General features: G+C 35.7%; 1 protein-coding gene and 1 pseudogene across 5 annotated transcripts in view; both read left to right on the forward strand.

Annotated features, from left to right (window-relative positions):
* LPGAT1 (lysophosphatidylglycerol acyltransferase 1) overlaps positions 1 to 24420 on the forward strand; it is a 109791-nt gene that overhangs the window by 53644 nt on the left and 31727 nt on the right. For all 5 annotated transcript variants that reach the window (XM_055319398.1, XM_055319397.1, XM_055319395.1 and 2 more), the window contains 3 exons: positions 15771 to 15889; positions 20390 to 20485; positions 23421 to 23694. In XM_055319398.1, the coding sequence (XP_055175373.1) occupies positions 15771 to 15889; positions 20390 to 20485; positions 23421 to 23694 (489 nt within the window). The remainder of the gene's footprint in view (positions 1 to 15770; positions 15890 to 20389; positions 20486 to 23420; positions 23695 to 24420) is intronic.
* On the forward strand, positions 7225 to 7335 carry LOC129506099 (U4 spliceosomal RNA; annotated as a pseudogene).

The following is a 24420-nucleotide window of genomic DNA, read 5'->3' on the forward strand; positions in this document are numbered from 1 at the left end:
TTTTTACTTATTCATGAGACAGAAAGAGGCAGAGACACAGGCAGAGGGAGAAGCAGGCTCCATGCAGGGAGCCCAACATGGGACTCGATTCCGGGACTCCAAGACCTCGCCTCAGGCCAAAGGCAGGTGCCAAACTGCCAAGCCACCCAGGGATTCCCGATAGCTTTCTGAGCATTTCTCTCTCCTAGGTCAATTTTTAACTCGTTGCCTCTTTTCTAAGGGTTTGGGGGATGGTCTGGGACTGTGCTCTGGGGACTCTTCCCCTTTTCTCTACCCCTCTCCCAATTTCTTCATGCCCCCATTCATCTAGAGATAGTCTTTTATCCAAAGCCAATATCCCATCTCTCTTACTTCATCTCACTAATTACTGTCTCCCTCTATCTTTGCCCTTGTCTTCCAGGACAGATTTTAAAATTTTATTCATGAGAGACTCACAGAAAGAGGCAGAGACAGAGAGAGGGAGAAGCAGGCTCCCTACAGGGAGCCTGATGTGGGACTCGATCCCAGGACCCCAGGATCACAACCTGAGCCAAATGGAGATGTTCAACCACCGAACCAGCCAAGTGTTCCAGACATTCTCATCTAAAAAACAAAACAAAACCCCTTCATTTAACAGTTACTCTTCTCCATCCCCACACCCTTTCATTCCTTCACTCCATCCCTCATATTTCCAGTGCCTTTTCCCTGCGGCTTTCTGTGGTTTATAAGATCATATTTTCAAAATTCTGGTGCCATAGTAAACGGGCCCAAGCCTGCTGCTCAGCCTTATCTTGTTGGTATTCCTTTCCTTTATTCTTCCAGTTACAGTGCAGAATGTCCTTTGTATTGAGAGCCAGGTCTTTTGTTTGGATTCTATTCCTTCCTGCTTTTTTTGGGAACCTTCCTCCAGTGTTAATGTACTCTTTCTTTAACTTTTATAAAAACCTTCACATTTCCAGTTACACTTACAAAGCTGGGGGATATGGTAATCTGGGTCCACTTTCCCATGTATCAACAAGAGACTGGAGCTGGACAGTAGCTGCCCTCCTTGGGGGCAGGGGGGTGGCGGGCGGGCACTATTTTCACACAGTCCCACTGCTTCCTCCTGTCAGAGAGGATGCCACTTCCCTCACTTTTGTCATCTGCCTGGTGACAAAAGGAATTTTATATTTCCTGGCCTAAATTCTTTTTTTTTTTTTAATATTTATCTATTTATTTGACAGAGAGAGAGCACGAGAGAGAAGGAGAAAGAGAGGGATGGAGCATGAGCATGGGGGGCTGCAGGCAAAGGGAGAGAGAGAAGCAGACTTCCCTCTGAGTAGGGAGCCTGATGCAGGGGCTCAATCCTAGGACTCTAGGATCATGACCCGAGCTGAAGGCAGATCTTAAAAGTATCTCTGTCATCTGACCTTGTTTTTACAGATATGGCCTTATTTTTCAATCTTCCCAGTACCAGCTATCTGTTCCAGAAGGTGTTGACTCAGGCCCTCTTCCCCATGTCTTTGATATCTCTTCCCTTCTTGTGTCAGTGCATAATGATTTCTTCTTCTCCTACCACCTGTGGAACATATTTTCATAGATAATGCATTGTTCCCCAGTGTGTCTTTTATTCTCAGTAAGTGAGCAAACTTCTTGAAGGCAGGGATCATGTTACATCAGATTGGAAAGTTTGCTTAGGTTTTATATGGAAGAAAATGTATGTTTTAAAAACTAAAATAGGGCTCATTGAGATGCTGGTGAGTGAGATACTGGCTTGACAGTAAGCACATGAAAGGTGAAAATGACAAGGAACAGCAGATTCATGATTCTGGTCTCAAGCTTACTCCGGGGCATGTATCTGTGGGCTGGGAAGGCAAGCGGAATTGCCAAACGATTTAAAATGTTCTCTGTTTCAGTCTTTTTCATTTCTTGTTTTCCCCACCTTGCACTTTCTCTCTCTCGCTTTCTTTTCTTTCTGCTAAGCTCCTATAGTTGAATTTCATGAGTTAATTTCTTTGTGATGGAATCTCAGTCTACTTCTATGACCCCCACAGTGATAGAACCCTGTTTCTCTATGAAGAGAATAAAACTAGTTGAATGAATGAATGAACATAGCAATAAGTGCTTTGGGGGATAGTGAGCAGGAGGTGATGTAAATTAATTATACTTACCATCTGTATGTTTTTCTTTGCAACTGATTTGGTTAGGCAAGAAGCAGCCTAAGAGTTCTGTTTCTTGTATTTGATTTAAATTATCTGTGAAGGGAGGGATTTGGGTTCAGATATCTCTATGTTCCTTTCTAATTCTAAACTTCACTAAAATCAAAACCCCTACCATTTTTAATGGTCAGATTCTGAAGCTATTTAAAGCTCTAGTAGCAAAGCAAAGAAGTACCTACATTACACACTTACTTCCTGGCAATTTGGTATAATCTTTAGAAGCTAGAATTACCCTTCTTCCAGTTATTCATTTCAGGAACCCGAGGCAGATATACTGCAGAATTCCATTGCTTAAGCTGTCCCAATCGAATCAAAGTACCTTTGATTTAAATTCTGATCTCTGGATTTAGTATAGTGTTCTATAGGTAAGTGAAAGAAGCTATCTAAAAGGTTGAGAAAACAAAACTAAGCAAATTAAGGGTTTTGCAGAGAGTAAAATACTTTTATTGGAACATACTAGCAGAAGAAACTTAAGATGTAAGTCTTAGCTACTTCAGCTCTCAGTGCTTTCATAAACTAAATTTGGACCAGACTACTTTGGGGGAGAGGTTGTTGTGAATGTGAGAAAATGAGCATTTAAGAAACAAAGAAGAATGCAGTCCAGTAGTAAAATCTTTCATTATTACTTTGTTCTGAAGGCAGGGGGTTGGGGGAGAACTCCCTGAATTACAAAAGTAATAAGTTAAATGCTGAAAATTTGGAGAATCAGAACAATATAAAGAAAGGAGAACACAAGAGCAGGAATCATTTGTATTTCTGCTATGCTGCAGTAATCATTATCCTTGGTAATCACATTCTCCCCTTGCGTCTAACCCCCTGGCAACCCCTGATCTGTTCTCTTTCACTATAATTTTGTCTTTCTGAGAATGTCATATTAACGGAACCTTTTGAGATGGACCTCCTTCTCTGAGCATGCTTGTGAAAGTCACCCAAGTTGTTGCATGTATCATTAGAATGTTCTTTTTTGTTGCTGAGTGGTATTCCATTGAATGGATGTACCACAGTTATATCCATTCAGCTGTTAAAGGACATGTGGGTTGTTTCCAGGTTTGGGCAATTATGAATAAAGCTGGTGTAAATATTCGAGTACAGGTTTCTATGTTACATAAGTTCCCCTTTGTCTAGGGTAGGAATAAACAAACTATGCCCCATGGGTCAAATTTTTCTGTTGCCTGTTTTCATATGGCCCTATGATCTAAGAATGACTTTTACGTTTTTAAAGGTTTGTCAAAACCAACAACTAAAGAAGATTTTTAACTTTATGGGAAGCTGCTGAACGGTTTCCAGAATGGCTATACCATTCTGCATTTCCGTAGCTACAATTCCAGTTTTTTTTCTGGATACAAAGGTACAAATCCTTTGTTGGCTATGTGATTGTGTATATTTTCTCCCAGTCTTTTCATCCCTTTAACAGTATCTTTTGCTGAGCAAAAAGTTTAAATTTTGATGAAGTCCAGTTTACTGATTTATTTTTTCTTTTATGGATTATGCTTTTCATGTCATGTCTAAGAACACTTTGCCTAGCACCAGGTCATGGATGTTCTCCTAAGTTTTCTTCTGGAAATTTTGTAGTTCTAAGTTTTACATTCAGTTCTCTGATCCATTTTGAATTTGTTGTTGTAAAAGGTATTGGTTGAGGTTTCATATTTCTGTAATTTTGTTTGTTGAAAAGACTATTTTTTTCCTCCATGGGGTTGATTTTGCACCTTTGTCAAAAATCACTTAGCCATATTCATGTGGTCTATTCCTAGCCTCTCTTTTCTGTTCTGTTGATCTGTGTGTCTCTCTTTTATCAGTACCAGACCATCTCAATTACTGTAGCTTTATAGTGAGTTTTGAAATTGAGTAGTGTGAGTCCTCCAATTTTATTCTTTTTTTCAAAGCTATTTTGGGTATTCGAGTTTGTTGGCCTTTCTTTATAAATTTTGGATTCCTGTTGTCTGTATCTGAAAAAATTCTTACTGGGATTTTGATTGAGATTACATTATATTTGTAGATTCATTTGTGGGAGAATTGGCTCTTTATTATGTTGAATCATTCAATCCACAGACATTTCATTTTATTTTGGCCTTCCTTGGCCTTCAATGTTATATAGTTTTTAGCATACAGATCCCATCTATGTGTTTTACATTTATATCTAAGTATATTTTTTGAACTATCATGAATAGGATTTAAATTTTTTTATTTCCTCTTACTCATTTATGTTACAAAAAAGATTGATATTTTGTGTATTGACTTTAAATAGCGCAACTTTATTAAACTCAATAATAAGAGTATTTTTGTTTCAAGTTTTTATTAAAATTCTAGTTATTTAACATTAGTATAATATTGGTTTCAAGAGTAGAATTTAGTGATTCATCACTTACATAGAATACCCAGTGCTCATCATTAGCAAGTGCCCTCCTTAATACCCATCACTCATTTAGCCCACCCCCCACCCACCTCCCTCCATCGACTCTCAATCTGTTCTCAATAGTTAAGCGTCTCTGTGGCTTGCTTTCCTCTTTCTTTTTTTTTTCTTTCCCATATGTTCATCTGTTTTGTTTCATAAATTCCATATATGAGTGAAATCATATATTTATCTTTCTCTGACTGACTTATTTCACTTATTTCCACAGTGCATATAGCAAGATTTCACTCTATTTGATGGCTGGATAATATTCCTGTGTGTGTGTTGTGTACACACACACCACATCTTTTCTTCTTTATCCATTCATCAGTCAATGGACAGTCTCTTTCCATTTGGCTGTTGTTAATAATGCTGCTACAAACATTGGAGTGCATGTGCCCCTTCAATAATGAGAGCTTTTTGTAGATTAGTTGAGATATTCTATCTAGACAGTCATGCCATTGGAATATGAACAGTTTTATCTCCCTTTCCAATGTACATGACTTTTTCCCCCTTGTATTATTGAACTGGCTATACTGTGAAATAAGAGAGAAGAGATTTGATGTCCTTGCTCTGTTCTGAATCTTATGGGGGAAGCATTAATGTATAACTACTACTAAATATTATCTTAGCTATGGGTTTTGTGTAGAAACACTTCATTACACTGAGGAAATTCCTTTCCTTTTTTTTTTTAAGATTTTATTTATTTGTTTATGAGAGACACAGAGAGGGGCAGAGACATAGGCAGAGGGAGAAACAGACTCCCTGTGGGGAGCTTGATGGAGAACTCAATACCAGGACTCCAAGATCATGCCCTGAGCTGAATATAGACACTCAACCACTGAGCCATCAGGCATCCGGAGGAAATTCCTTTTTATTCTTAGTTTACTAAGATTTTTTATTATGAAAGAATATTGAAATTTGTTATATGCTGTTTGTCCATCAATTCATATGTCTTAGTCCATTTAGACTGCTATAGCAAAATATCACAGGTTGGCTTATAAATGTATTGCTTATAGTTCTGGAGAGTGAGAAGGCCAAGATCAAGGTGCCAGCATGTTCACCTTATGGTGAGGGCTATCTCCATGGTTCTTGGCCTTCTCACTATGCCCTCACATGGTGAAATGAGCTGGAGAACTCTGGGGGATCTCTTTTATAATGACACTAATCCCATTTATGAGGGCCACACCCTTTTGACAGTTACCTCCCAAAGATCCCACTGACTATTTACATCACCTTTGGGGGTTAGGATTTCAATATATGGATTTTAGGGAGACACAACCATTTAAACCATATCAATATGATCAGAAGGTTTTTCTTATTTAAATTGTTAATATGGTGGATTACATTGATTTCTGATATTGAACCAACCTTGCATTCCTGTGATACATCTTACTTGGTTGTGATGTATACTGTTGGATTCCACTTGCTAATATTTGTCAAAGAATTTAATGGATATTAATGGTAATTTTAATGTAGTTTTCTTTTGTATGTTTCTGATTTTGGTATCAGAGTAATGCTGGTCTCATATAATAAACTTGAAGGTGTTATCTTCTGTTTCCTGGAAGAGATGGTTTAGAATTGGTGTTTTTTTTTTTTTTTTTTTTTTAAGAATTGGTGTTCTTTTTCTAAATGTTTAGTAGAATATGCCAATTGGTACCACTTGGGCCAGAAGAATTATTATTTGGAAATTTGGGGCTATAATCAATTTTTTTTAATAGAGATACTATGCAAGTTATTTAATCTTTGATGAGTTTGTTAGTTTGTGGTTTTTAAGGAATTGGTCCATTTCACTCAAATTGTCATATTTATGTTTGTAAAGTTGCTCATAATATACCTTTAATCTTTAAATTATCTTTGTGGCATGTAGTGATGTCCTCTCTTTCATTCCCGACATTGATAATTTGGGGTGGGGGGTTGGTTAGCTTTGCTAGAGGTTTATAAATTGTATGGACTTTCTGAAAGAGTTCTTTTGTTTTCATTGATTTTCTTTACTTCTCTGTTTTTTATTGATTTCATTGACTTCTGCTCTTTTGATCCTTTGGTCCTCTGTAATCCATTTAGAACTTATTTACATCCAAAAAAGATTTTAGATTTCTATGAGTTTTTTCACTGACTGACTCAAAGAATATATTAAAAAGTCATGTCTTCTAAATTTGTTATGTGTTTTTCAGTCAAGTTTATTGTTGTATAATTTGCATACAGTAAAATTTACCCTTTGTAGTTTATAGCCTCTGAGTTTTTGACACATATGGAATTATATAAACACCACCACAATGAAGATATACAGCAGTTCTGTTACTTCCTAAAATTCATTTTTGTGTGTTTAACTTACTTGGTTTGATAACATTTGTAAATAGAAACATTTTTATTCTTTGTTTTATGAATGTCACCATAGTTTTTAGATCAGAAATCCCACAGTTCTTTGCTTTGTGTATTTATTTGTCTAGCACTTTCTATAATAAATAGCTAGTAATCAGCATTAGGGAATTACCTAAGCTACAGGACTTACCTGTAACAAATGATTATATAGCCATTAAAAATAATGTGGAAGCATATTTCATGACAGCAATTTTATATGATATATTAAATTTCAAATGGTATAAGGCAGTATGTTAAGTATCATTCCTTTTTAGCTTGAAAAGTTATCTTTATATAAGCTTTGCACAGTGGCAGTTATCATAGCCAATGAGATTTATCCGAGGCATGATTATTGCTAATTGAAAATTTATCTTTATATACATAGAAAAATCACTGGAAGATATGCTACACAGTTTTAATAGCATCTTCTTATCTCTGGATAGTGGAATTTTGGGTGATTGTTTCCTGTGTGTTGTTTGGTATTGTTTAAATTGTTTAATTATTATTTATGTTATTTTATATATTATATAACATATATATTATATTTAAATGTTTGGAAACTATTCATTTTTAGAAAAAGTTAATCTTTATACTGTTTTTAAGTAATACCTTAAAAAGTATTTTTTCCAGTTTGTATTTGAATTTTATTATAATTTTTATTATATCAATATTCAGCAGTGTTCTTTAATTATGAATATATAATCTATACATAGCTGAGCCATATAATAAAGTTGTGTTTACTTTCACTTTCCTACAGTGTTTTCCCTAGAGTTAGTAATTTTTATTTTTGTTTTTTGTTTTGTTTTTCTTTTGCTTACTTCTCTCTGAAATGATCACTAATTCAACCCCAAGCTTCTTGTTAGTTTTAGAGTTCTCAAGTCATTCATATGCTATTCTGTCAGTTTCATCTTTTTGGACAATCTCTCTAGGAAACCCAACTTAACCCCAGTTTGGACTGGTTATCTAGCAAGTCTAACATGCAGCTAACTAACACCCTGGGACCTGACATCCTTTTCCTATCATCCTGGGAATTCCTTTTGCCTGTCCTTGAATTTGCATTCCCAGCTTCTTATATCATAGTTTTCTCTTTCTTGGTTTATCCCCTTATTTGGCAAGCACATATCCAGCTTCCTGAGAATGAGGTTTGTTTTTTTAAGATGTTGCACACCTGATGGATAGTTTGGGTAGAGAATTCCAGGTTGGAAATAGTTCTTCAGGTTTTTGAAACTGTCACTTGCTTTTAACTTTTTATAGCTGTTGTCCAAAGTCTGTTGTCCTTACCTTTGTTTCCTATTTTTTTCTTTCTGAACATTTGTAGATCTTCTCTTTGGCTGCATTGTTCTGAAACTTTGTATGTATGCCTTGATGTGGGTATTTTCATTCACTGTACTGGTTACTGGATGTTCCCTGTTAATCTGGAAATTCACATCTTCAGATGTTCTTTAATTATTTCTTTGATTTCTTTTCCTCTGTTCTTTTTTCTGGAAAAATTATTTGAATATTAGACTTTGTAGAATGGCCTTCTCATGTTCAAATCTTTTCTCTCCTGTTTTTCAACTCTTAATCTACTTTCCAGATTTCCCTAACTTCACCTCCCAGTCTTTCTATTAAGATTTTAATTTTGCTAACATGGTGATTTCCAACAGCTCCTTTTTCTTCTCTAAATGTTCCTTTTTTTTTTTTTAAGCATCTTGTTCTTATGGTTATATTGCCATCGTCATCATCACCTCTTATTTCAGTGTATTAATGCTGGTCTCTTTTGAAGTTTTCTTTTTCATGTATTGTTTCTGTTTCCTCCAGGTCTTTTATTTTTCTGTTTTCTGTCTTTCACATTAAAGGCTTTTGGGGGGTATCTGGTAATAATAACACGTAACAATGCGCTTTTTAAAAAATTTAACAATTCATTTAAACTAAAAAAAACAAAAAAACAAAAAACAAACCCAAAACAGTTCATCCATTCCCTATCCCCACTCCCACAACCCTCTGGCAACCACTAGCTTGTTTTCTGTGTCTTTAAGCTTGGCATTTGTTTGTTGGCTTGCTTTTAAGATTCCACGTATAATGGGGCACCTGGGTGGCTCAGTCAGTTGAGCATCTGCTTTTGGCTCAGGTCATGATCCCAGAGTCCTAAGATTGAGCCCCCCACATCAGGCTCCCTGCTCCTCGGAGAGCCTGCTACTCCCTTTCCCTCTGCCTGCTTATGCTCTCTTTCTGTCAAATGAATAAATAAAATCTTTTTTTTAAAAAAAGATTCCACATATTTAAAAAGGTGATACAGTGTCTTTCTCTGATTTATTTTACTTAGCATAAAACCCTCAAGGTCTATCCATATTATTGCAAATGGCAAGACTTCACTCCTTTTATGGCTGAATAATATTCCTCCATGGTGTGTGTGTGTGTGTGTGTGTGTGTGTGTGTGTGTGTGTGTTTATCCATTCATTCATTGATGAACATAAGTTGTTTCCCTGTCTTGGCTAATGTAAATAATGCTGCAGAGAACATGGAGGTGCACATTATCTTTTCCAGTTTGTGTTTTTCTTTTCTTCAGATAAATACCTAGAAGTGGAATCAGGAGCTTTTCCTAATGTCTGGACCCTACATCTGAGAATTTGAATAGGATGAGTAAGAGTGGAAAAAGGGGATGGCACTGAGTATCTCTATCAGAGTAGCTGCCACTCCGGTTTCTTTTAATCTCCCCCTTGCTTGGCTCTTCCTCACCAGCCAGCCTCCTCTTCGCTAATCAGTGCCTGCTTTCTCACAGCCACTCTTAATTAATAGCCTCAGTCTCTTCTTCTCTCTTGCCACATTTGCTCTGCTCTCCCCTAACTTTAGATGAACCCAGTCTGCCTCCAGTGTGGGCTATTAACAGCCACAGTTCTTGAGGTATGTAAAATTCTTTCATGGATTTTTTTTTCTCTTTTGGTGGTAGTGGGTCGTTCTTTATTCTTCACTAAATAGTGAATACCTGACCTGGCAAGACACAGTAGAAATATGACTCTTGTACTTAATAGTGATTCCAAAAGTGACTTCTATTGTCATGTAATCCAGTTACCCAGGATTTCTGTCAATTATATAGCATTGATTTTCATTTTATATTTGAGTAGCCTTAATACTATCATTATTTTGTAAATAAGAAATATGAAGCACTGAATAGTAAAACAGTTTGTGGCATGAACTTTCAGGCATATTTTTTTTTTTTGAACTTAGGTGAGCTATTATGGTCATGTTAAGCAACCTTTCTTCCCCATATTAATTCTGTTTTGTGAGTCAGTATAATGGCCTTAAGCATCACTGTTTTTAAGGAATTTGTGGTGCATTAATACTGTTTTTAATTTCTTTTTGAGATGTGAACTATCTCGATCAATACTAGTCTGTAACTTTTGAGGGAGGTTTATTGATGATATATTAGAAAAAGGAGGAAAAAAGTATGTGTGTGTGGGGGGTAGGTGATAATCTTTGTCTTTGGTTTTTAACAAAAAAATTTAAAATTCAGTTATGAGTAGAGAAGAAATCTGGAAGAAAACTTCCAGATTTTATTCAGTTGGCCTTCATTCCCTTTGGAAATAGTGGACCTGACCTAGTTCTTTTTTGAGAATTCGTTTCATAGAACAGTATGTTAAAATATTTTTGTTCTTCCAATCCAGTACAGTGTAAGAACTGGCAGGTATCCATAGCTTCTGTTCTTTAACATGCAAATAATCCTATTCCTTAGTTAAAATATTGACCCCATTATTATACTTCTAGGTCCTGGGATAGCAAGGTGTGAGCTGAGGAAGATAGCTACTTCATACATAAAATAAATGCTTTTTCTCTACAAGCATTTTTCTTTAAAGATTTTATTTATTTATTCATGAGAATACACAGAGAGGAGAGAGAGAGGCAGAGACACAGGCCGAGGGAGAAGCAGGCTCCATGCAGGGAGCCTGACATGGGACTCGATCCTGGGTCTCCAGGATCAGGCCCTGGGCTGTAGGCGGCGCTAAACCGCTGAGCTACCAGGGCTACCCTCTACAAGCATTTTTATCTTGATTTGTTTGCCGAATGACTAACAGTGGTCTTTGAAGTATGTAGTGGTATGGTAAAAGTATGATAAAAGAATACCATAAATATTGGAAACTGAATTTATTCGAAAAAAATTTAGATTTTACAAAATTCAACATGACTTTATTGCTACTTCAGGATAATTTTTTAATAAGAATTTGATTGAGCTGCCTTCACTTGTTTGATTTAGTATACCATGTGAGTCTTAGTAAATTGACATTTAGTTTGAAAATAAATTTTGGCTAAGTTATGGCTGAGAGATAAAATATGTTAGATTTAATCTTGAAAGGATTATAGAAATGAACATTGAGAACCATTTATGATATGTAACATTAGATGTCTATTAAAATGTTCTAGATGTTTAAAAACAGTGCCATTCTTTTCCCATATTTGATCAGAAAAAAAACTATAATTTGAGAGTATGGAATAGAATGGGAAAGAGAGAAAAAGGATGGGAAAAGTTGAGGTGGGTGAGGTATATTAGCTTCAGGGGCTACTATAATATAACAGAGGACCACAAACTGGTGGCTTCAAATAATAGAAATTTATTCTCACTGCTCTGAAGGTTTGAAGTCCAAAATCAAGATGTCAGCATGGACATGCTCTCTTTGAAAGCTCTAGGGGAGTATCCTTCCTTGCCTCTTGCTGTTTCTGGTAATTGTCCTCAGTCCTTGACTTGTAGATCTGTCACCCAAGTCTACCTCTGTTGTCACTTAGGTTTCTATGTATCTCTCTGTCCACTTTTCCCTCTTGTAAAGGGACACCAGTCATATTGGACTTAGATTTAGGGCCCACCCTAATCCAGTATGATCTCATCTTAAACTGATTATTTCTGCAGAGACCCTGTTTTCAAATAAGGTCCCATTTACAGATTTTAGATGGATGAAAATTTGGTGGGGGGGGGGAACACCCATTAGAACCCATTTCAGAGGATTCTAAATACAATATATGAGATTTAAGCCAACACGCTAGAATTATCTACTTTATATAAAGCAAACAGGTAGGATACATTTATGTAAAAAAACTTTTTATTTGCAGTTATATTCACTTACATGTTTTCCCATCGCATAGACTTAGGTATCTAGCATTTTCCATTAATGTGGCAGAAATTACATTAAGGGAGTATTTGGTTATGAAACTTATGTTTATATAGATGTGGAGCCAGAAGACTTTCCATGTTACCTCTTAATAGCTCAATATTTATAGAACCAAGATAGACTTTTCTTGAGCATCTTAACTGCTATTAGAATAATACATTTGTTCTTTTTATTTTATATCCACAACACCTAATAGTGCCTGATGCTGATTTATTGAATGAGGAATGAATTAAGGTGTGTGTGTGTGTGTGTGTGTGTGTGTGTGTCTGTGTCTGTCTGTCTGTCTCTGTTGAAGGGTTGTCAGCAGAGGCATGATGGGGGAATTTTTATTTAGCAAATATATTCCTCTCCCTCCTTTATATTTTATTTTTTGAGTGTGTGTATATGCATGTAAGCAGGATGGGGGGAGGGTCAGAAGGAGAGGGAAGGAGAGCATCTTAAGCAGGCTATATGCCCAGCACAAGCCCAACATGGGGCTCAATCTCATGACCCTGAAATCTTGATCTGAGCCAAAATTGAGATTTGGATGCTTAACCAACTGAGCTACCCAGACACTCCTCTCACCATCCTTTTTAAAACCCAACTAATGGCTTTCCTGATACACTGTTCTGCATTTTGCTGTTATTACTTATAGTATATCATTTCATAATAGTATATAAATGCTATGATTATATAATATTCCTTTACATATAATTTAATTAGTTTCCCTTTTAAATTTTTAATTGTGATGAAATATACATAGCAAAATTTATCATCTTAACCATTTTTTAAAAGATTTTTTAGGGCAGCCCCGGTGGCGCAGCGGTTTAGTACCGCCTGCAGCCTGGGGTGTGATCCTGGAGACCGGGGATTGAGTCCCGCATTGGGCTCCCTGTGTGGAGCCTGCTTCTCCCTCTGCCTGTGTCTTTGCCTCTCTCTCTCTCTCTCTCTCTCTCTCTCTCTCTCTGTATCTATGAATGAATGAATGAATAAATTAAATAAATAAATAAATAAAATATTTTTTAAAAAAGATTTTAAAAATATTTATTTTAGAGAGAGCTCACAAGCAGGGGAAGGAGCAAAGGAAGCGGGGGAGAGAGAATCTTGAGCCAACTCCACACAAGTGTGGAGCCCCATGATGTGGGTGGGCCTTGATCCCACAACCCATGAGATCATGACCTCAGCTGAAACCAAAATTGCTCAACTGAGCCATCCAGGCACCCCCATCTTAACTATTTTTAAGTGTACAGTTCAGCATTGTTAAGTATATTCACATTATTGTGTAACCAATCTATAGAACTTTTTCATCTTGCAAGACTGAAGCTCTCTACGAATTGAACAACACCTTCACATTTCTCCTTCCTGGCAACCATTATTTTTTTCAATTTCTATGAATTTAAGCTAGTCTCCCTTGCTAGTCTCTCTTTCCTCTTTATTTTTTTCTAAGATTTATTTATTTGAGAGAAAGAGAGAGAGCGCATGAGAGGGAGGAGGGCCACAGTGAAAGGGAGAGAGAATCTCAAGCAGACTCCGAGCTGAGCATGGAGCCCTATGTGGGGCTCGATCTCAAGACCATGAGATCACAACCCAAGCCAAAACCAAGAGTCAGCTGCTTAACCAACTGCATCACTAAGGCACCCCTTCCTCTTTGTTCTTACAGAGCTGTAGTAACTAGTTTTTCATATGTTATTCTGCACATAAATAAATATATCTGTAAGTTGAATTCCTAGAAGTATAATTTCTGAGTAAAATGCTTTCTGCATTTCTCAGTTTTGATATATATTGCCAAATTGACTTCCCAAACTGTTGTACCAATTCATACTCCCCACAGCAACGTTTGATACAGCAGCTGTTTAAATACGTTTCGGTAGTTAGCTTGTCAGCTGAGCTGAATGAGAACTTGGGGAAGGAAAGGCCACTGGAAGGAAAGTTAGTACTGCTGCATTTTTTCAAGGAGCTGGGCTCTCTCCCAGTATTCTGCCTCTATTTCTTTTTTTTTTTAATTTTTTTTATTTATTTATGATAGTCACAGAGAGAGAAAGAGAGGCAGAGACATAGGCAGAGAGAGAAGCAGGCTCCATGCACCGGGAGCCCGATGTGGGATTTGATCCCGGGTCTCCAGGATCGCGCCCTGGGCCAAAGGCAGGCGCCAAACCGCTGCGCCACCCAGGGATCCCTCTGCCTCTATTTCTTAAGGATTATTTGACATCCTTTAAAAAAAAAAAAAGATTTATTTATTTATTCATGAGAGAGAGAGAGAGAGAGAGAGAGATAGGCAGAGGGAGAACCAGGCTCTTCGCAGGAGCCCGATGTGGGACTTGGTCCCGGATCCTTGGATAACGACCTGAGCTGAAGGCAGCTGCCCAACCACTGAGCCACCCAGGCATCCCTTGACATCCTTCTAATGTAGTTTTATGCTGTATTCAGTTAAAAAAATTTAAAAATTTTCCTATACAGTATAAGCTATTTGAGTGTTGGCAATAATATCTGATAGAATGATTGGAATATCTCACTTTGCAAGGAGGTCACATAACTTAATACTGTATGTTTAGCTCAGCTGAAATTTCCTTAGTACAAAATTTTAAGGTCTTTAAAGTCAATAAATAAATGCCTTGCTTAAGTGAGTTTTAAAAGAAAGAAAAAATTAGATCCCTTTTCTCACATGAACTCCTATGAGGAGTTCCACTAATGTTGGGGTGACAGTGAATGGTGTCTGGAGAAGGAGTGGAGCTGGAAGAGACAAAGCAGGTGTGCTCCACATCTCCCCATGCCTATTTCATCCAGAATTATTACACACAGGTGGCTTGATTTCTTTTCCTTTAGCATGTGTGAGATGAGTGAATACTAATGCATAATCAGCCTCTCATAATTTATGTCAAACATTTGAGGAACCTTAGAAACTTTGTCTTGTAGAATCTTGATGTTCAGAACTGAGGCTCGATTATATTTTTTTCTGTGAAGTAGATTTACTGTAAAATGAAACATAACTATAAGGGGACACCACTGTTTTCCTTAGAGTGTACATATAGGTTTAGGTCCAGTGACTTTTTGTCTAGAGATTTTTAATAAACATAACATATTTACTAGTTTTCTTATTTTAAAATGAAAATACTTGCATATATTTGTAATGTTTCACATTTTATTATAAAGTAGAATTTGAAGGGCTCTGGAAACCTTGTCCTAATCATGATCAATATCAATAGTTTGGATTTCATTCCCCAAGATATTTTTCACTGTATCAAATAACATAAATTTTATTCCTTCCCTAAAAAGGTGGAATCATGCTATATGTACTGTTTTGTGATTTGCTTTGTTTCCTTGATAACAAGTCAAGTGTTAGTGTATAGAGAGATACCCTCTATACTTTCAGTGGATTTATACTCTTCCCTTATATTATTACTTTCTTTTCACTCCCTTATTGGTGAACATTTAAGTTCCAATAAACATCCCTTATGCATATATCTTTGCCTATTTGTACAGATGTTTGAAAAGGATAAATTCTAAGAAATAGAACTTCTAGATCAAAGGATGACCATTTTACATTTTAATGGGTATTTTGGGGCTTTATAAAATTTTATATCTTGATGTTTAGAGGAAGTAAACTTAGTTGAAACTTTGAGAAGTTTTAGCTAGGTGATGTATCATCATTGATGTACAGCAGTTTTTCTAACATAAGGTTACTGGTAATATAAAATCTTTAAAGTCATGGCTTTTTTATTCTTACAGTGATGGAATGGGGGGACGATATTAAAGCAGTTTCAAAAGATGAAGCAGTAATGTTGGTGAATCATCAGGCAACAGGAGATGTGTGCACTCTGATGATGTGCCTCCAAGACAAAGGACTGGTAAGCCATCCTGAAGGCAGAGATAGACAGCAGAAGGGAGAGGTTAACAAAGAATCAATTCAAGTGTCTTACTATGGTTTAGAACATTAACTTTAATATCTATACTTTTCCTGAAAATTGAGAAAATTTTAAAAAGAAAAATGTATACAATTCTAGGTAATTCTAACTATAATTAGAACTCTCATCTATAATTCTAAATATAATTCTAAATCTAGGACAGGGATGTGGAGACTTTCAAAAAAGTAACTGGAAAGTAATGTGAATGATATCTCCATAAAGCTATTTTTTAAAAGATAGCTGAGGTAAAAACAGTTAAGATATTCAGATTGAGGGCTGTCTTGAGGTGAAGTGGTGAGTCACTGGCTTGAACAATACAGACACAAAAAGCAGTATTGTTTAAGATGAAAGAGGCTAAGTTGGTCAGTGAATTAGGTGATCTTGGGGATGTGTACCCCAAGAAATAAAGGTAAATATTTTGGATTGAAAGAAAAGATATTAGGCCCATTTTATTAAGTGTTGCTAGGTTATGTATGAACCATCATTTTTATATGGCTTATATTGATAACTAAAATCCATCAACTGAGCGGGTATAAAATAAATTCAGTCTTTAGCATTAAAAGAATTGTCACCTTAGAAGTTAAAGAGGTTGGGTTCATAGAAAACTAAATAGAGAGTGTATAAATTAAGGGAGTTAATATTTATCCTAATAGTAAAGAAACAAATGAATAGAGTTTATTAAGTGCTTCATATTCATGGTCAGTGACTGTAATAGAACACCATCCTGTAAAACACTGTCATAAAGGATCTAAGAGTTCAACGCAAGTGGAGGGAAAGTATAATGACCAATACTGAATTGCAAAGTGAGAGTTATTTAGTGGAGGGTGAGCCCCCCCATCTACAACAGGTATAGAAAACTTTGTAGAGGGGAGAGGACATAAACTTGGCATAGTTAGAGTGATGAAGCAAGTGCCTTCTTCCTTAGTGAAACAGTATTGGCCAGAGCACCAAGGCAAGACTAGCGTAGTGTGTTTAGGTCCCAGAGATTTTGATGCAGTAGCTCAGGATGGGTAGGAGAGTCAGAAAATGAGGTGAGAGTAAAGGAAAATATGTTTGGTTATTATAGAATCTGTTGTTTATGTTTATCTGGAAAGCAGAGGCATAATCTTGCTGGAATGTGGAATAAATTCAAACCTTTCTTATATTCAGAATCTTAAACTGTTAAGAGAATATCACTGTATAAATAGATTTGCACTTATAATAATATTTATTACTTGTGATATTAAAATTTTGTAATGACTAGTGTATTTGGCTTTTCATCAAAGAGAATCCCCAATTAACATTTTTATTCTTAATGACATGGTAATTATTCTGAGGCCTTACAGTGTCCTTAATTGGTTTTTTAATTTCAAAGAATGATTATAATGGTCAGTATAAATACACCTAACTTTATTATTCTCACCCCAGTTTGTCATGGATAATAACTATATTAACTAGAATAGTAGGTAATCTGAAATTCACCAATTATGCAGACAAAGGAAAATTTGTCTCACTTGTTTGCTTTTGTAGTTTGACTTAGGTTCATTTTTCTGTCCAGAGTAATTTTGTTTTTATTTTCAAATTAGTTATACCAAACATTTTTATTATGATCTGATATTAGCAAATAACTTGAAATCTTGAGGAATTTTTTATCTTCTTTCATAAAGGAGTAATTGAGAAATAAAAAGCTGGAAGCATCATAATCTCTCCCTCCTGCCTAGATAAGCATAGGGCAATATTAATTTACACTTACCAGTACAAATGTTTACTTGGCTTATGGCATACTCCGTGGGTACATTCAAAAAAAGAAGGCTATGGGGATCCCTGGGTGGCTCAGTGGTTTGGCGCCTGCCTTTGATCCAGGGCGTGATCCTGGAGTCCTGGGATCGAGTCCTGCATCGGGCTCCTGGCATGGAGCCTGCTTCTCCCTCTATCTGTGTCTCTGCCTCTCTGTCTCTCTATGTCTATCATGAATGAATAAATAAAATCTTTAAAAAAACAAAAACAAAACAAAAACAAAAAAAGAAGGCTAATGCTGAATTGTGGGCCAATTAAAAAATGTGTTTAAAGGCAATGTTATTGTAACAAAGCTTTTAAAATTTAGTAGGAGACTTCTTGTACTACCTATTAATGTCACTCATCCGGATTTCTGTTGGCATTTTGGTAGGACAGCACTGTTGTTCTGAACTGTCTTGGGCGTTGCTGTATGTTTTCCATACCTGACTGCTACCCACTAAATGCTGGTAGCACTCCCTAGTCATTGTGACAACCAAAATTATCCCTACAAATTTCTAAACAGGACAACCATTCAGTTTACTATAATTTCAGAAGGATATAAAGGATGGAGTCCTTCATGTAAGCCTCTCTAGATGTTTTCTATATTTAGAACACCCATGCTTCCAGATAAAGAATAATTGATGTGGACTAATTCTGTTCTGAGTGACAGGCCTATGAAACATTGACATTTGAAGAGTTGCTTCAGGCAACTGGTATTTACTGACCTTCATTCGAGGACTATAAAACGAAGAATTAATTGTATTTTCTAAATGTGCTGGTGCCTTTTAAATGGTATCTGTGAATTGAGCCATGCCCTTTTATGGTAAACGATGACAAAACTGAGAATTTTTCTTTCTTTTTTTTAAAGGTTTTATTTATTTATTTATTTATTTATTTATTTATTTATTTATTTATTTATTTATTTGAGAGAGAGACCCTGAGCAAGAGCGAGAGCAAGAGAGAGAGAAGAGAGAGAAAGAGCATGGATGGGGGGAGGGTAGAGTGAGCGGGAGAAGAAGACTCCGCCCTGAGAAGGGAGTCCAATGCAGGACCCCAGAATCATGACTTAAGCCGAAGGCAGACTTTTAACCAACTAATCCACCCAGGCACCGCAAGAATTTTTATTTCTATCAAAAGAACTTTATTAGACGTGTAATAAACATTTATTGACTTGTAACATTTCCTCTAAAATAAGGACAGAATTATCCATACAAATCTCAGAAGATAGCTTGGCTGTTTTATTGAATTGATTTGTTTTAGATGACCATTCTAATTGAAGAAATAAATCCACTGTAAATGTAAGGTTAAATATAAAAGCTTGTTGCTTTAGCGTTGGTATTTTAAACCCAGAAATCAATAAATTGCCACTAAACTTCATATTGTGTATAAAACTCAAGTATTTTATAGATTGAAACCACTTGTTTTTGGTTTGTTCTTTGGGGCACTTTTCAGCAAATTCCATTTAGTTCAAATCTCAATCTATTTAAACAAAGTCATTACAAAGCAAAACAAGACTGAAAAATGAGATGTTGGCAATCACTTTATTCTGTATTAATTGACTTGGGGAATCAGTTCTTTACTGGCCATGTATCTTTTTTTTTTTTTTTTTAAGTGATTTAACATAGGAAAGCTGATGGGATAGGAGTTTTGTAATTGCACTATTTAGTGATGGTGAAAAATTAAGGCAGAAGCTTGAATGTTATATTATTTGTCAGGTTTTATAATGTTTCTGTAAAAGCAGTGTGGGAGTGTCAATGCTAATTTTTTTCCTAATATCTAAATTCGTATAATTTGGTGCTTTGAGTTGAAGCTTTACATATATTATTCCCTTAGAAACCAAAGTTGAGCTCTATTGCATTCTTGATTGAGGCTGTTGCTTTTAATGAATTTATTTAAAGATTATAACAAGGAATGCCATTTCTTCAGCAGAGAGGAACAGTTAACTAGTTTATTAATTAGACCCCTGTTTACACTTATATTTAATTTTGAAATTTGTTTGAAATAAAGTCATTTGCTCTTAATATGAGTATTGACTCTTATCAGCAAAGGATATTATTTCTATGTTTAAGAACTGAGATGCTATAAATATTTTTGTGCCGATAAAGAGTATAGCCTTGCATAAACTAACAAATACTCTTTTTAACAATAGAATGTATAAATCATTATATGACGTGAATTTTGAATGTTCTTTTATTTTGGATATTTTAGTACTTTTATAACATTTTATAATTTTACATTTATACATTCATAATTTATAACTTAAAATTTTAGCCATTTAGATAAAGTCATATTTTATAAAGCTTTAGTGCTTATTAATTAAACTTATAACCCTCATTTTGATAACTTCATTTTATTGTTTCAAAATAATTTTACAAGTTAAATAAGAATTATCAGAGACTTTGTTTATGGTAGAACAAATTTGGAATCATTAAGTCCAAACTTAAGAAGTTAATTCAGCTTTATTTGTTAGGTAGTAATATGTGTATATACATGAGACCTGGGGTCTCAAGACTTGGAATCAGGACTATTATTTTTCATGGAGACTTTGTTCTTTAATTTTAGAAATGAACACTAGATTTAAGATATTAGGTTAATTAAGAGTATGCTTGGATGATTATATTTAAAACTTAGAGACCTGGCTGCACTGTGGCAGGTTTCTTCTATTTAACATGTAATTATTTCTTTTAGGTTGTTGCACAAATGATGTGGTTGATGGATCATATTTTTAAGTACACAAACTTTGGAATTGTTTCTCTAATTCATGGAGACTTCTTTATAAGACAGGTGAGTAATGAGCATTCCCTTTTTCACAATGATAGCCTGATCAGAATGATTCTTTATTGCAAACATAGGCATACCCAAACAATTACATTAGATAGAGTGGGCTCTAGTATGTCAGGGAGCTCTTCCTCTGAATCTTTGTTCTCTGAAACATTTATTTTGATCTGATTTTGAATATGCTCAAGCCATAAAATGGTGACATTCCAAATATTCTAATCTCTACCTTTCTCCTCACATCTAAACAGTGCAATGTTTAGTAAAGATTTATCAAGCCCCTGCCACAGTCTCAGCTCTTCTGCTTCTTAGCTTTGTGAATCAGGCAAGTTATTTAAGTTCTCAAGTTTCCTCATTTTTCAGATGAGAATAGTAGGTATTGCCCTCATAGGGTGGTTGTGGGAGTTAAATGAAGTAATACACTCAGAACAGTGCCTGCTCCCTTTGTCATCATTTTTATCAGGATTATCACTATCATCATCTGTATTTTCACTATTATTTTTATTGACAAGTCACTATTATATGATAAAGAAAGTATCTAAAACCAGTAGGTAGATAAAAAAATATTTTGGAAATTCATAGTAGGAAAAGTGAATTCATCAGTTTTTATGAATTCAGAAAAACTTTAGAGAAGATGATGATATTAGGCACAAATCTAAAGACTAACAGTGAGTTTGATAGAGGAGGATATATTGAAAATGAGTCCCAAGCATCAGGTATAAGTTTAGTGTAGAAGAAAAAATCATACCCTCTTACCATGTCAGTACTACATTATGGTTTTTATTTCCCTTGTATACTACTAGTATCACATGCTTTGTTTTCTCAAAAATTGAAATATATAAGAGTTTTTATGTATAGTAATGCCACACTTATCTGGTATTCATATATTTAGCAGCTTTAGCCTTGCACATAATAAGTACTTAATGAATAACTGATGAATCTGATTAGGCCTCATCAGAGAACCACAAATTCAGAAATAGGCTGGAAGTGTGTAAACTTCTAAGGGGACTATAGGTGTCACAAAACACAAATGCTTTACTCTAGACACTTTTATATACAGAACATTTGGTTTTTCACATGCTATGCAATGATCTAGTTTCTTCTGGAAACACTTTTGGTTCTTCTGAGCAGAAAGATGAATGAAAGCATTTCACTGGAACCTCAGGAGGAAGCAGCAATGAGGATTGGCCAAAAGCTTGAGACAGAATAAGCAGTGATTAGAACAATTTAACAAGGGAAACTAGCCTAATCTTTAGAGTACCACGAGGGAAAGAAGCAGAAGCAACCATTGAAGCTTAGCAGTCTAGGTGAATACAGAGCCCTTTCCATCATGAGAGTGAGGAAATTATCACGGTTATACTGTAGACCCTGTTGATAATCCCAGGCTTCATTAGATTATACTAAATGGTCAGTGTACTTTGAGGATATAAAAGTGAAAATAATGTACTCCAAAGCATTTTCCTTTATATTACAGTGTAAAGTTTTACATACTTAAGGATTGTATTTCAAATTTATCAGAGATACTGCAAGTTCATTTCTAAAGAGCAACATTTTCTCCCCTCGCACCCCCCCCACCAATAGATAGTAATAAAAGTCTGTAGCATGGAGGGAGGGGAGAAAGAAAAAGTATTATTGGTAAGGAAAGTCTCTTGGATTTTACTAATAGATGTTTCCAAGAATATTAAGAATATTTTACGTGCAGTCTTGGGAACTTAATAAAGTTGAATCATGATCATTCAATTCAGTAAAATAAGAAAATGTCTTACCTGTTTTGCCTTTGGAATAATTTAAAGTCTGTAAGCATACACGTTATTTTGGGGCCTTCTTTAATAGTGTTGGCTGGAAAATTATTAGTGAATTAACCATACTGAAAGGAAGAACTCTTGTAATATTTGTCTGTGGGTTTTGGGCTTTCCTACAAATTTTTCTGGATTCCTCTTTGAAGTCTCATAAGCCATCCTCTTTCTTCTCTTTCCCTCATGCTAAGGTCCAGTCCATTAGAATGCCCTGTTTGCTCTTTTAAACTTTTTCCTGAATGTATCCACTTCTCATTAATACACCGGAGTCGAATCTCATCACACCCCCTTGCCTGTACTACTACAATAGTCTTCAGGCTTATCTCTTGGAGTCTTTCTGTCCCTGGAGCCAGCAGTTTTTTGTTTTTGTTTTGTTTTTTTTTAATGTAAATAAGATCATAACCCTCCCTTGTTCAAAGTCACCCATTGACTTCTCATCCTAAACTATTTACCAAACTCAAGGCCCTTCTCTGTCCTCACCTCTCTCTGCAGTTCCTCTCCTACCACGCTATCTTCCTCACTCATCACACATCAGCTACACATGAGCTACGTGGGCCTTGGCACTGCTCTTTGAACATGCAGCACTTGTTCCCACCTCAAGGCCTTTGTCCTTGTTCTTGGCACCTGGCGTCCTCTGCCTCTCCTCTCCACTTGACTGGTTCCCTCACATTACCAGCCCATTTGCTCCAACTTCACCTCCTTGGAGCTGTTTTCCCTGACCTTGTTGACCTTCTCTATCCTCTTACTCTGTTTCTTCCTAACACATCACCAGCTGAATTTATACATTTTAGTTTTCTATCTTTTCCACTCAAGTAAGCTCCATGAGGGTCTTACTTACTTCTCTATCTCCAGTGTGTAGGATGACACCTGCCACGTAGTAGGCACTCAGTAAATAGTCACTAAGCTGATGAATGAGTGAACTCTTCAGGGGCATTTAAAGTACTTTTTTTGCCTCTAGAGTGCTAATGCAATGTAAGTGCTAATCACTTCTTTTTACCACCGTGGTCAAACGGGGAAGTAAGTGGGGGAAAATCGCTCTTCTAATTTATGATTGGGATTTACTTTAGAAGCTGTTATTATTGTTTAATTTGATGGAGTTTTAATTTCAAATGTACCTATACTTATTATGTGTGTGTCTGCCTCATTAGGGAAAATCTCATCGTGACCAGCAGCTGCTGCTTCTTAAAAAGCACCTAGAAAATAATTACAGGAGCAGAGATCGAAAATGGATTGTTTTGTTTCCAGAAGGGGGCTTCCTCAGGAAGAGACGAGAAACAAGTCAAGCGTATGCCAAGAAAAATAACTTGCCATTTCTTACACATGTCACTCTGCCAAGGATTGGGGCAACAAACATTATCTTGAGTGCACTTGTAGCACGACAGGAAAATGGAAGTCCAGCAGGAGGAGATGCTAAAGAATTAGGTATGATGGTTTTTAGCACTTTTTCTTTTGTTGGAGTTCAGGGATTCTCTGAAGTCCCAGAAGATGACATTGTTGTTCTCTTTTATATTTATAATTTTTGTCAAATAGAAATAATACTCAGGGAGAAGATGCATATTTAATTTTTTATTGTTTTTATTTACAGAAGATAGTTCATGCTTACAATAATTTATTCAAATGATATAAAATGCATAAAGTCAAAGATATCGTTCCCTTACCCCAACTCCCATACTCCCGGCCATTCCCACTGCTGCAGTAAACATTCCTTATAAATATCTTATTATATATTTGTGGAAATATAGTCTCTAGTATAGATTCCTAGAAGTGGAATTGGTAGGTTAAAGGTACAGGAATAGAAATCACTAATTTGAAAATATCAAATATCAAATTATAGAGATATCAAATAGAAATTGTAATAATGTATATTTTTTCATTTATCAAATTTAGAAAGTTTTTTTTGGTTTGTTTTTGATACAGAATATGAACTTAGTGTAGTTTGATGGTGATGGTGTTTATTAAGATCCTTAGTGTTGATAAATGACTCCATTATTCCACTACAAATAATACTTACCAAAAGGAAATAATCTAGCATACTGGCAAAGAAGGTTATTACAGCTTTCTTTCTTTTTTTCTTTCTTTCTTTCTTTCTTTCTTTCTTTCTTTCTTTCTTTCTTTCTTTCTTTCTTTCTTATCACAGCATTAATTTTA

Source organism: Nyctereutes procyonoides, unplaced genomic scaffold (assembly GCF_905146905.1).
Source record: "Nyctereutes procyonoides isolate TBG_1078 unplaced genomic scaffold, NYPRO_anot_genome, whole genome shotgun sequence".
Classification (NCBI taxonomy): Eukaryota; Metazoa; Chordata; class Mammalia; order Carnivora; family Canidae; genus Nyctereutes; species Nyctereutes procyonoides.